Source organism: Hyalella azteca, unplaced genomic scaffold (assembly GCF_000764305.2).
Source record: "Hyalella azteca isolate HAZT.00-mixed unplaced genomic scaffold, Hazt_2.0.2 contig11722, whole genome shotgun sequence".
NCBI lineage: Eukaryota > Metazoa > Arthropoda > Malacostraca > Amphipoda > Hyalellidae > Hyalella > Hyalella azteca.
This window is the reverse complement of record NW_025941708.1, coordinates 112,925-126,937: the sequence shown is the minus strand read 5'-3', so window position 1 is coordinate 126,937 and position 14,013 is coordinate 112,925. Positions and strand designations below refer to the sequence as shown.

The following is a 14,013-nucleotide window of genomic DNA, read 5'->3' as shown; positions in this document are numbered from 1 at the left end:
CATCGATAGTGCGCATATTGGAGAAAGTCTTCTTGCGCAGTATATGCAGAAGGAATCCGATTCAAAGAAAAGAATCAGTTGACAGGATGTCGCGTAGCTACATAGAAAGTAAGTTGGTTCTAGAGAGAAGAATTTCTCTAGAGTACATTCGAATATTTGCTAAATATAAGTACTTACTTCATCAGGGACGTATCTCTCAGGAATATGTATCTTGCTGGGAGCCCCGAAGATGGAGTCAATGGTGGTCTCGTTGATGCGCAGGTCGCGGGTGCTCAGCGTCGACTTGACCACGTCAGGGTGGTTGCGGGGGCGCAGCGCCCTGGCCATGTCGCAGTCGTCGCGCGATCGAGCTCCCTGTTAAACATTAAGTTCTCTCATCAAACTACACAAATTATTTACATTTTAATAATTGCTGTTCTCTAACCGAAGTGTAATTACACCTCTATGTCGAATTATAGGTGTCTCACTGTTCCAAATAGCGAATAGAAACTAAAAGGAAAGTGTTGAGTTACAGGAATGTGACAGATTTCAGAGAGGAATAATTTTAAAACGTTCATATACTTGCAGACTGTTTTCTCACCACAAGCATAGATTATTTTTGTTGGTGGAGTATTCTATTCCTATTCCTAGACATGAAGAATAACTTCAAAGCACTAATGCCAAGTCCTCAACCTCATGCAAATCCATGCTTGTAATATTACTCAATTCTAATGCAACACGAAAAATATCAATTTAGCACAATCTGAAGCATTTCATTAGCGATAGTGAAGACTTAATACTGATGCCTTCATTCCATTCATTAGATTTGATGTATTTAAAGAATGTGATAATATTTCACTAATTAATATTCAATGAGAATTATTTATTACCCTTAATTAAATTGAGGGTTTGAACTGGCAAAATTATTCAGATTAAACCTGATAATAGTATTAGTATTTTTAACAAAAAATATTGATCATTGTATTAACGATTCTCAGAAAAATCGAAAAAAACTGCTCACATAATCTCCAAAGCATATCTCTCACCATTAAAAATGCATCCAAAACGCATGCTGTTATTATGACATTTAACGATCTACATTCTACACCGTAGAAGATATAAAGTATTCAACACTGTCTTTATAAAAGCAGGAATTATACAAACATATTAGGAAATCAAAAACCCACGGATTCAAGATGCAACACGTTGCGAGTCATGATCCAAAATAAAGAACGAAAAAAAAATTAATTCGAAGAGTTGATAACGTTTTGTTAGTGTCGTTAAGTCTAGCACCGCAGGCAATCCTCCGAAAGATAGAAAGTCATCCAGGCTCGAAGGCGCACAAGGAACAGTAGTCGGTACCTCTTCAAGAGATTCACGAGAGGTTTCCATTGTTATTGGCCTGCTGCTAGAAATGGTGACATGACGCCTCTTCTCCTTTGGCACAGCACGGCGATATTTCTCAGCTTCCGAGACAATTTCTTTGATAATCTCTTGTGCAGCGGCACTTTTGAACACCGGGGATGACGGGGACTGGGGTTTTGAAGGAGATACGGGTGGAGAATTGCCGAAAAGCTGATCCCTGGCACTCTGCGCGGGGCTTGTCTCGACCTTCACAACAACGTACACAACATACATACTACAATCCTCACGCACATCTTATACAGTATTCGGAAAGAGGATATTTATGTGACGTATAAATAAATTCATCTACAGACGAGACGAGGAATAAGGCGAGGTTTGTGATCGACATCAAACGCATGCTACATTTGTACAATAACAAAGGAAGCGGATAAGCACTAAGGGTCAGTAAGGTTAAATAATTATTAAATATCACATGGGTATATAGCGTCCATTAATGAAGATTCACTTGGATTCATAGCAAAATCGTACTGTTCTTAGATTCAGAGAACTATACTATAGTACACGGACAACGTAATAAGTGTAGCTGTGATTCAAGAGGAAAATACAAATGTTGAAAATTTTGTAAAAAATTATGTAAAAATAGATTAGATGAAACTTTCGTACAGGTAACACAAAGCGAACAGCTTTACAGGCAGGATTTACACCAATGAGGAATTATACTTAATGAAATGTGAGTGGATAATAGAATTCCAACAATTCCCTGCAAGTGTCAAGATTGTTAGGGGAATGCATGAGATATAAAAAGTATAAAAACACATATATTGTAATTACGACATCAATGAGTTACCACTGTTAAGTTTCCACCACCACAGCAATAAATTTTGCTTCTAATCTAAATTATACGTGATTTTACTCTTTAAAAAAATGTGGTGTCAAATTAAAGAGGGACATTGCATAAAATTAAGAATGAAATCATGCTTCCTCTGTGCCAATAGTTGCATGCACAATCGAAAGGCGCTTGACCTTCCAAAGATTTGTAATTAAATAAACCTTTTCCCTTACCACCGGGGCGGCAGGAGGGTTGTTTCCTTTTGTTATTTTTTTCCATTTGGGAATCTTAACTTGAAATCGACCTACCTTTGACTTCCAGGCAGACTTAGGTTTGAGAGGCAGGTTACTCGGCCGGGAGGAGGACGACGCAGAGACGTTTGATGCAACTGATGTTTTGGTCGCGGTTGCCCCAGTTTGAGTTGCTCGTTTGTTGGGCCGATCGCCCCACTCGCTATCCCGGCCATAATTACGAGGCAAGGAAGCCGTGCGTTCCTGATACGAGGGCAGCGCCGAGGTTGTCACAGGCACGGCTGTGGTGATAGGAACGGAACTAACGGAAGAAGATTGATAATCAGGAGCATTTTGATAAAGACTTATTGTAGAGGGAGGATAGGATGACTGTTGCTGAGCAAGATATGTTTGAGACGAGGAAGAATATCCAGACGAATACGAAGACGATAAATGGTGACGAGGCAAACCCTTCGTCATTGATATGGAGGAAGCAAGAGGGACGTGAACAGGAGATGATTCGGAATCTAATTCCGGCTCGGATGTTTGCTCGCCGCTGTCGCTCTCGAGTTCGTCTTCCAAGACGTGCGACAAGGGCGAGTCTCCGCCAAGTTTCTTGCCGCTGCTGGAGCTGTAGGTGCGGTCCTTGCGACGCTCTGTGGACTCGCGCTTCACGATCCGCACAGTCTTCGGCTCCAGAGACTTCTCTTTAGGTAACAAACCTGGGAGCAATGATAATATACTACCTAAAAATTAATTCATCACAAGAAAATATTGAATAAAAAAAAGCAGTACTAAAGACGAGGGTGAATGGTGTAACATAAGCTTAGACAATGAAAGCCAAGCTGATAAAAACACAAATATCGCTCAGAATTTCTCAAAGAATCAAACGTACCATAGAACCTCTTCATGCGCTCATCAGCATCATCAGAGTCATCAAGACGAAGTCCACCAATGCCCGCTTGCTCTTGGCCGTCGGGTTTATTGGTCGCAGAGTTGCGGTCATAACCGACGCCATAGAAAGCGCGATCACGAAGCTCCCCAGAGGATAGGGCCATTGGATTTTCCACGGCGTACATTGCTTCGTCAGGCTCCAGTCTGCGGGAGTAGCTCGAGTCCATCGTGTGACGGCGGATACCTGAAAATTCCCGACGGGATCCCTCACCATCGGATGATGGAAGACCAGTCCGGCCGTACATCCCGGACATGTAAGGACTCTGGAAAATTCGAGCGTTTTAGTATTTTGTACTCTATCATTAATTCACTAGTCACCTAAGTGGGAAGTTTTGATCCAAAACATCCATGAAGTTCAAAGTAAATCAGTATAACCATCGTCTATTGATGGCAACGATATTTAAAAGGAATTTAGATGCGAATAGCATTAACGATGATCAACGTATAAGTACACATTGAGTTAAAGACAACTAACTAATAAAATAATATCCCTCGAAAGAAACAGCAATATTCAAATATGTGTTCAAATACTTGAATTATATTGCTTTGAGATATGTTTGAAGGACGAAATTCCCAAGGTTTCTTCTCAGGACAAGCCAGAGGAGCTCTATAAATAAGCCGTGGCACAAACGAACACTCAATCCTAATTGAATAAAATCTGACAGTTCACCTCAGAATCATAGCCCATTCCTCTCCGATAAATGTCCATGGAGTCTGGATCAAGCAGAGGCGAGTCGGGCATGTCTACGCCGATATCCCGAGTGATCATGAGATCGAGGTCGGTCTCCAGCCACGTGGTGTGTGAACGATGCCGAGAAGCTCCCGTGCTGCTGTGGTATGAGCTGGAGAGACTCAGGGGCGAGGAGGAATGCAGGCCATAGAGTCGTTTCTCTTCGGAATTAGACATCGTCAACTTGTGGATCTGAAATACACATTGGATCTATGTGGTAAAGGGATTTGCACGACGGAAGGGGTTTTGTTACATAGAAGCAGGATTTCGGGACATGGGAGTGAAATGTCATGGAAGAAGAATGAGAATTCACGAAAGATAAAAAGAGGAATTCGTGAAAGAGGACACAGACTTAATGCCCATAAATTATATCTAATTGCTTTGGTACAGAACGATTAAATTCAATTGCAATATACAGCAAAGGCTGGATCCTTACCAATCGCGAGGACATTAAAACCTGAAAATCATATATATATATATATATCATGGAAATATTGCTTACGATGTCGAGCAACACCACAATGAGTACATCATGTGTAAAGAATAAATGTTTTTACAATAGAATGAGAGCAACAAGAATGAGTAAAACAGAAAAACAAATAAAACGAGAAAGCAAGCAGGAACGTGAAAGAGAAAAGATCTTGATAAGCACGAGACAGCGCAGTCACCTGTTGACTCAGATGCAAACGTCTGTTCTGCAGGTCTTCAAGAAGCGCCTGAACGCGAAGCATCTCGCTCTCAATGTGCCGGGTTTTGGATGTGCCGTCACCGCAGTCACGCCGAGCGTTGCGGGCCATCGTCTGCTGTATCTTCTGCCGCAACATCATCATCTCGTGCTCCAGGCGACTGTTCTCGGCGGCGGTTTCTTCCAGCTTCTGCACGCAAGGACAAGTTTGTGTTTAGTTTATTAAGTTTATTCTGTAACATTGCCGAGGGTTGGCAAGTAAATCTGGAAATATTATGCATACACGAAATCGATCAATCAATCTTGTATGGCAGCGATACGGAGACTAATTCACGATAAATCATACATGACACAGTTCGGTCTCATAAGAAAGCGCCTCCTCAATAAAACTGGCTCGAGATAAATTATGACAAATATAAACTTTAATTCATACCTATGTATGTAGTGTCTTTCACGAGGTAACTTATGACCTGTTTCAAACTAAATTTAAAGTTTCTATGATCTCGGCTAATTTTCTGAAATGAAACAAGAATGTTTCTATATTTGCTATTGTTCTTGACGAGTAGCATGCCCATTAACCAGTCGCGCGTGACTCATTTCTTCAGGCAAAAAATGACATGGGAGAACATGAATCACAAATTGACAATCTCAAGGAGTTCACCGAAAAATTTATAAAGAAACGATAACAATTCGTCAGAGTTTTTTGTGAGCAAGAAAGATCGGAAATATTAATCATTCAACTGATTTTATAATCTTTTTCAGAATGTTTGCTGATTTAAACCTTAATTTTCGCTCGAGTAATGTTTTTCTTTTTCATTGAAAATTACAGGGGATAAGAAAAATAATTAATATATTTCCAGCAAAGAATTTGTTTACAGTAAAAATACTGAAAACCTCATATAAATTCGCACGTTATGTACAGCTAACAGTCTTATTTCCTTGCACAAGCGACCAGAGTTGCTCGAGGTGTCAGCACGACTGCACGAGCAATACGAACGAAATGGAAACTCGTTTATGACGAGTGTTCACGCATCACGCACGGTATTCTGAGTTGATCGCTGTTGGCATCCGATGCTGGAGGTCATTATTAAACGGATCTGCATATATTATTTGTACATGAATACAGTCTTCGTCACACACCGACATGAGTAAAAATGCACGGCGAGACTAGGGTATCTAACATTGCATGGTCATCACTCGGCTGATGGTGGAACACTGAGACGCGTTGCGAACGAATTCTCTGATCGCCTTGACGTTCGAGCTACAAGTGTTCATCACAGTGAACACTTGCGATACTGAGAACAAAACGAGGCTAATTTTATTCGGGAAACATACCACATGAAGTAGAACGCCTACAATTCGTTGTAATTTAATCAACTTACCATAGAAGACAAATAAAAAAATACCGTACTGTCATACAAAAAAAACTGTCATAGAATGGTTAACAGGCAATGTATTCAAGCGGTTGAAGCAATTTACGCCAAATAAGGACTACTTTTGCGTCAACTGCCAAAGAAGTGAATGTCAAATGCAACATCACTCGCAAAACTCACCCCAGAAGACAAGGCAAGATGGGATCGTAGTTGCGAAAGCTCCCTCTCAAGGCGCAATCGGAGTCGATCTCGTCTCTGAGCCTCCTCGATGGTGGCTGGAACTTGAGACGAACTCGAGTGCAGAGCAAACAACGCGCGTTCCAGTGACTCCTACGTGATGGGATAACGCGTGACTTGCATCATTACTAGAATCGTACATGAATTCTAAGTAATGTGATAACGCGTGACTTGCATCATTACTATAATCATACGTGAATGTTTAGCCGTAAGCTTAAAGCTGTTCAGATTTCGTACAGGTCTCCTGAACAAAACCGTAGGCATTAAAGATTCAACAAAAGAAAATTCTACAGTCATAGTTATTATAACGCAATTTCATACTCCATTCAAATATAATTATTTTTCTTCCGAGTTGCACAAGCAGATACGCATATACACTATACAGGCCCGTAGGTCGACAATTTTTAATTCTACTTATGCTTGTTGCGAGGTTTAGCTTTACACGATTTCACCAAAGAAGCTTGATCTTGAAATACTGTTTTTTGACTCTATGTAATATCATAAAAATAATAATAACGATAACTAATGACAATAATTATCCTCCCAGACGAAATAAAATTTAAATAAATAAATGCATAATACTGACAGGACCACCAGAATCTAAATTTAGCGAACCACAACCAGTAGAAAATTAAGAAAGCGTGAAAATTTTAGTATATCATATTAACTAAAATAGAGAAAACGCACACCAATATTACGATAGAAAAAAAGGAACCCCAAACCAAGCCTTAAACACCCAGTTTTAATGATGAATAACTCACGTAATACCTTTGCAAAAAACAGCGGATGCAACCGTGAAAATAAAATCAGTCATGCATAAAATTTATCATACCGAGAAAGAAATCTAAAATATATTTTTCAGAGTTGATGTGTTTTTGGGCGTTTCTTTGTATGTGTGTTTGGAGCCTGGCACCGTAGTTTGAGGATACGGTATCATGGATACGCCTGGCGCGTATCCAGGATATCGTGATATTTCCTGAACTGAAAATTTGTTCCCATAGTACGTAGTCCGAGAGAGAATAGGAAAGCATAGCAAAACTTAGACTAGAGATAAGGAATGGACAATAATTGAAAGCTAATTTTAGTTAATTTTTTTAATAACAGTTTTTTTAACTAGAATACATAAGCGTTAATATAATTAACAGGATTATGAACAAAATAAATGCAAGAGATGGCGAGCACAATAGTGCATTTTTTCCATAAATGAGAAAATGCGCTAAAAACTTCGAATTCTGTAAGAATTCATCCATCTTCTGTTCAATAAATAGTAAATTATTGCATAATGAAGGTGATAGTATCAAACCTAAGGTGCCAAGAAAGATGGGAGTCGTGTAAGTAAGCAATAACCAGAGATGATTTGTACATCCTTGCTGTAAATACGGTAACTCTTTACTGTCGTGCAATTTAGTACGTTATAGCAACTTCTTAGTGGAAAAAGCGTTAAATAACAGCATTAATGGCTTGCTAGAGACCGTACATATTGGCATTGATTACACAGGAGTTTCATCTTTTCAAACAAATGGCTCAGATGAAAAACGCGTTAAAAAATAATAACCCGTATTAAAATTTCAATGTGGAAGTTTATTATAAAAAGAAAAAAGACTATTATATGAACGTGGCTTCACGGCCGATTAAATAGCTGAGTTAATATTAGGCTTTTTAGCAATACCAGAGCCAAATTACTGATACTTGTTAGTGACCACGCGTTTAGTGTTAAATTAATCAAGCATACATATTTGACAGGCAATTGCGACTCAGCTGTACATTCGCCAGTACCTTTTCTGTCTGCAAAGCCTGAATGGTAAGAGATTCCTGCTGGATCGCGTGTTCCAGGTTATACAAGCGCAGGACTTTACCCTGAATCGAAAAAGTCGTCCAAAAAAATTGATTAGATCAGCAGACAATAAATAATAGAACAAATTATTTAAAAGAGTTCACAATAGAATCGAATAATATTCGATCGAGTAAATCAGGAGGATAAGAACAGGTAAATTAGGAGGATAAGAAAAGGTAAATCAGGAGGATGAGAACACAATGAAGTAGAAGCGTTGAGGAGTGAATAAATCAGGGAAATTCAAAACGCAAAACTACGTCTATAAAAAAATATGATCATTACAGAAGCGCTTATACCATACAAAGTTATTCGATTCTTGAACACAGTTTAGAAGTAAATGCGTGAACGGATTGATTATAGAGAATAGCAATAAAAGTTTCGCAAGACATGAGTAAAACAGAATGCAAATCTTAAATGTAGATTTTAATTTCTGCCGTAGGTGCTACAGAAATTGAAAGCAAGCGAGGGGAAACTCTAATACTGGGAAATATTAAAAAACTACTTAAAGTGAGGTGCTAACTAATGGTATCAAGAGTCTCTTGAGAGTTACCACTCAAAAATGCATATGAAACCAATCACTAAGTATCGACTAAAGACGATGAAACCTCAGAAGAACACAAGATAACGTACTAACTTAGTAAGAAAGAGTTGAAAAAGTGAAAAATACTGCAATGCAAAGTCTAACCGCAAGTCAAGAACAACTTCTAAAACGTAGTTACTTCTTCAGAAGTCGTGCATTTGACCCAAACGTTGCGCACGCTCACACAAATAAAAAGGCAAACGTAATGTATTTTTTAGCAAAGTATTTATCAGCGTTTGATGCAATAAACGGCATCAACGACGATTCAAAGCATAAACAGTATATGGTGCCTGCCATATAAACTTTAAAGTGTTCATAATGTCAAAATGACCAACATTACTCGGTTATTAAAACACCAATGACACGTAACTAACGCGTAAAATATCTAGTTACAAGATAAATACCATCAAGTGCATTAAAAAACATACAAATCTTGAAATACCAGAAACAAATTTAGTTTGAATACTTGATCAAGACTACGATAAGGAAAGCTTAAGAGTGGAAAAAACTATTACTAATGTTTCAGACAAGGAATATCGCAAAACAACATTTAAACTCTACAATAAATTAGAGAATTAGCACCAACAAGAAAACAAAGTAAAAGTAACACACTTTGTCAAGAGAGGAGAATTTGGACTGAAATAATGAGGAATGTTACGATTCAGCACAAATGTTCATATTAAGATTTATAAATAAACGTTTTAGAAAATCATGATTAAATAGGATAAATGAACGAAAATCGTTGGACGCCTCACCTCGAGGTCCGCTTGGTCGGGGGACAGCAGCTCGTACTCCTCCCTGTCCTCGTCCACGATGCGGCGCTCCTGCACGCGACGTGTGAACTCCAGGCTGTCGTTGGCGTTCTGGGCGTCCTGGGCATGACGGGGGGTACGTGTTACAACAGGCACAGGCATGCTTTGGTCTTAGGGCACAACGCTTAACGTGTTACTACCAAAAAAAAATTGTAGGAGGTGTTACCGCGGTCAAGCTTGGTCTTATGGCAGAACGCCCAAAGTGTTAATACCAAGAAAATAACAAAAGCTGTTACTGCGGTCAAGTTTGGTCTTGGGGTAGAACGCTCAATGAGTTATGCTCGAAAACATGATTGAGTAATAGTGCGAAAAAGTTTACCAATTAAAAAGTTTACTAATACCCATTAAACCTCGCCATGATAGTGTTATTACAGTAAAAAAAATTAGCACGTAGCATCAGAATGCAGACGTAGCATGGCACAGACGTAGCCTACAAAGAAAGAGCTGAAATGAGCAACGCTATCACACCATTTTAATAAATGTACCTATTCTATTTTTCTCGTAACGAGTGATATACTTCAAGCTGATATAAACAAATAAATTCTGTTGATTGAACTGCACAATCGCTGAGACATCACAAGTTTTATCCCACTTTCATGTTCAAACTAAAAAAATTTGCATTCTGGACGAAGGGCGGGGGTTAATACGGTTTAAGCGTCAACAAATACATAGTGGCCTCGGAGAGGGAACGTCTCAGGATTATTAAAAAGTCCTGAGCGTGTCTGTGCAAGATAAACTTGAAAAAAAAAACAAAGAGCAAAGAGATGGACAAGTCACGGCAGGGACTAGAAAATAGGAACTGATAAGACATGTAAAGACTGTAGAAGCAACAATGCAATTGTGATCACATAAAGCTAAGCGTAAAGTAATTTACAACAATGATACACAGTATAAATATGGCAATATTTACAGTCAATATCATTACACTTACTCAGAACTACAGTGCAATGAATAAAGGTTAAGTTTTATGTCACTATCACGAGAGAAATATTATGTTGGTGAAAAAGAAACACCCGATTCTAGGATTTTTCACGATATTGAGAAATGGCAACAGATTTAAGACAACACATCATAATGGAGATTCGTATGGAAAATCAGATGAATATTTTTAGCTGTTTTACGAAAGAATTGCGTGTTTTACCACTGATTCAAATTAAATAACAATAACAGCATAACCTTGAGATGAAAAATTGTGATATTTGGTGTTAATAAGATAATTAAGATGAACGTCTCGAGAATTTTTTGTTTAACAACGCATTCAATAAGTTTCGTGTATTGTTATGAAAAGGAGGTTATAATGACCTATGAATCATAATGAATTAATGATCAATTAAACGAGGGGGTACTGATAAATGAAACATGCAGCCAAGTGACATCAATTACTCATAGGCACCATTCGGGAAACAAAAATTACGTTAAGCACAAACGTAGGTCAATAAGAAATTAAAAATTATTTAATAGAGGAGTAGAAACATTTAAAAGTCTAAGTTTAATTCTCACCCAATATTGCCACTAGGAAGAATATGGGAAGCAGAAGTAAGCTATTAGATTCAAAATCGTCCACACGAGAACCAAAAGCAAGCAGTCATCAGGAATCAATGTTATGTTTCCTTCACGAGTTATTCAGCCTTAGGGTGTTTCCGCATAAACTTTTACGTGCTGCTATTGATGCACGAATATTGCATTTTCAGATAGAATGGGCTAAGTAAAAAGTTACGTTTTTTCTCATAATCTGCGTAAATTAACGATGTTCGTCATTCAACTAGAACAATGATTTTATTTTAGAACATTTTTAGAATTGAACTAACTTCCTAATTGAATCAACGAAGCTTTCGAGTAAGAACTTTCTCAAGGAAATACCGTAATTGGTCACGATTAATCATCATTATTTCTTAAAATAATTCATAATAATATTCGCGTCAGTTGCTGCTACGAATTGAGTTATACGGTAATTTCTTAGAAGTAACCAAGATCACTTCTGATGAAGAAACGTGATGGCCTCGTAGACAGAGTGAAAATAGTAGGACGGTTTTTGCTAGCACTTCAGCTATTAAGCAATTTCGCAACGGAGGTCAAAAATAAACATCGTTAACAGGGCGGAATATCGTAATTCTTGGAAATTTCTCAAATCGTACATCACCCATAAGGGATGGAAGGTCTCAAGTTGCTAGGCCGCTGAAGCTGGCAAGAAAGAAGCAGCGCATTTGAAAGAGATGCTAACGTAACAAGGAGGAACAGATGAATAGCAAAAAGAACGAAAACACTCGTACAAGAGGTCCTTACACACACACAAGAGATCGGTTACTCGCACGAGAGACACAGGGAAGGGAAATGCAAGGAATCCTGCCCACATGGACACTTAACCCTCTACCGCCTGACATGAGTAACCGGAGCAATATTGTTACAAGCCTACTTCCCAAAAAGGAGACGTTCTAGTGAGCGCAAAATTACTTGCGCAGATTGTTGCCGACACGTACGACAACTTTAAAATGTTCTCTGTTGCGTACAAATGTCCTCAGGTTGCTACAATCAATAGTTTACGTATAATTTAAGTTGAAAGTTACGTTCACGGAGTCTGACATACGGCGGTAGAGGGTTAACAAACAACTTAAATAAGCAATCAGATACAGTGAGATTTGTGGTGGGGCGCTCAGGAACAATGCTAATCATTTCATGACAAAAACTAGGGTTCCTTACTTAGGGATAAATACGAGCATTACGAGGGCGGCAACAAGCTCTTTGACAAGATAGTGTTGCGACTCACATGAGCATCTCTCTCAGCCCGGGCCTGCTTCCTGGCCTCCTGCAGGGCCGAGTGCTGCCGACGCAGTTGTATGAGCAGCAGCACCAGCTCCTCGTGCGTCTTGTTCAACAGCTCGCCGGCACTGACGCCCGCCAGCCCGTTGCTGGTGCCGTCCCTCACCACGTCTGAGATGATCTTGCGACGACGCTCCTCCGCCTTCAGTTCTTCCTCCTCCTTCATAAGCATGTGCTGCTGGTGGACGCGCTCTTGCTGCACACACAGTCAAAAATTAAAAGTGGATCCTATTATTTACAGGGAAAATTTTTACTTCATTTCTATCGTACAAGTTCGTGAAGGCATAATAAATAGCATCGACGTTTATAAATTTAAGATAACGATTTTTCACAACTTTGGGCACTATTAATTCATCACAATAATAAAAATAACGATTATTTACAATTTCAACCTAAATGAGTCCCAAACAGAAGTCTCACCTCCATATATACAAGTTCTGGATCGCTGAGGTCTAAATTTCCTTTTCGGTAGAGGTGACCAAGTCCAGTCGCGTACGTTCCGTAGTCACCACGGGTTTTGTAGATGTCTTCTGGAGGATAATCTTTGTCGATATCGTAATTGTGATACTTGTTGAGCCTGTCCATACCTTCTATGCTCTGGCGCAGAGCAGTGGCTGACATGTAGGTATTTTGGTTGGCCTTATTGTGCCCATACACATGCACAGGACTGGTCTCGCTACTGTACGCGTTGTATTCGGAATAATGTGAGTGAGGTAAACTGTTTCCGTTGCCATAGCTTCTTCCCGGGTCGGTGAACTGTTCCTGGGACAAACGCCTGTAGAGGTTGTTGACGGTCTCTTGGTAGTTAGGTGGTTGTGGTGGCTGTTGGTGGTATGGTGACATGTTATCTGTCACGCCTCTATAACCAAGGTGTGACGAACTGGAGTAAATGTTAGCGCCCCGCTGGTATGCTTGGTTCTGGAGGTCGCTTGACTGCAGCGGCGGTTGGTATGTCTGGTTCTGAGTCAGGGGTTCATACATGGACCCTCCACAGTTCTGTGTCGAGTATTTGCCTCCGTAGGCTGAGTTCTCGTATGGCTCTAGTCGGTTGCTTCCCAACTTGCTCACATCTGGAGAATTTCAATAGTATTAATATTAGTGAGATACATCATGTCCCAGGTAAGCAGAAAAATTATCTTGCCATTAGCTGTTCATAAATTTCTACGAAAAAGTTAACGGCATAAAAAAAGTCGTCTCCGTAAATTTGGCAATTTCTCAATTTTTGAAGGCCTTTTCGTCGCCAATCAACACCTGAATTTCTTTTTCACGGCAGAAAATAAACTAGAAGTTATATATCAAAATATTTCCAATGCAAAACTTCAAGTGCATCATAGTCGCAGATTTTAAGACTCGATTGCAATCAAAACGCTGAATTAGATAAAATTCACATTAAAATAAATAAAATTGCACGCAATATTTTTCTTGGTAACCATGCAACATAAAAATATTCCATTCATCGAAATCGATCTTGTCACTCCTCTAACTTCGTCGCTGTAACTCCAGACACGAGAGCGCGGATAAATAAATACTTCATTAGGCCCTCTTTAATGATTTCTATCTTAATTTCGCATGCAGTTTGCCCCGCTGA

The 14,013-nt window shown here is 39.3% G+C and overlaps 1 protein-coding gene across 1 annotated transcript in view; it reads right to left on the bottom strand.

The window, feature by feature from the left end:
- The window catches only part of LOC108672400, a 45,177-nt gene that overhangs the window by 4,071 nt on the left and 27,093 nt on the right, over positions 1 to 14,013 (bottom strand). The window contains exons 7-18 of the mRNA XM_047882979.1: positions 12,846 to 13,495; positions 12,373 to 12,621; positions 11,109 to 11,120; positions 9,552 to 9,668; positions 8,159 to 8,239; positions 6,326 to 6,475; positions 4,756 to 4,962; positions 4,028 to 4,279; positions 3,299 to 3,620; positions 2,482 to 3,125; positions 1,342 to 1,590; positions 178 to 354 (exon numbers count right to left, since the gene is read on the bottom strand). Coding sequence (XP_047738935.1) covers positions 178 to 354; positions 1,342 to 1,590; positions 2,482 to 3,125; positions 3,299 to 3,620; positions 4,028 to 4,279; positions 4,756 to 4,962; positions 6,326 to 6,475; positions 8,159 to 8,239; positions 9,552 to 9,668; positions 11,109 to 11,120; positions 12,373 to 12,621; positions 12,846 to 13,495 — 3,110 coding nt within the window. The remainder of the gene's footprint in view (positions 1 to 177; positions 355 to 1,341; positions 1,591 to 2,481; positions 3,126 to 3,298; positions 3,621 to 4,027; positions 4,280 to 4,755; positions 4,963 to 6,325; positions 6,476 to 8,158; positions 8,240 to 9,551; positions 9,669 to 11,108; positions 11,121 to 12,372; positions 12,622 to 12,845; positions 13,496 to 14,013) is intronic.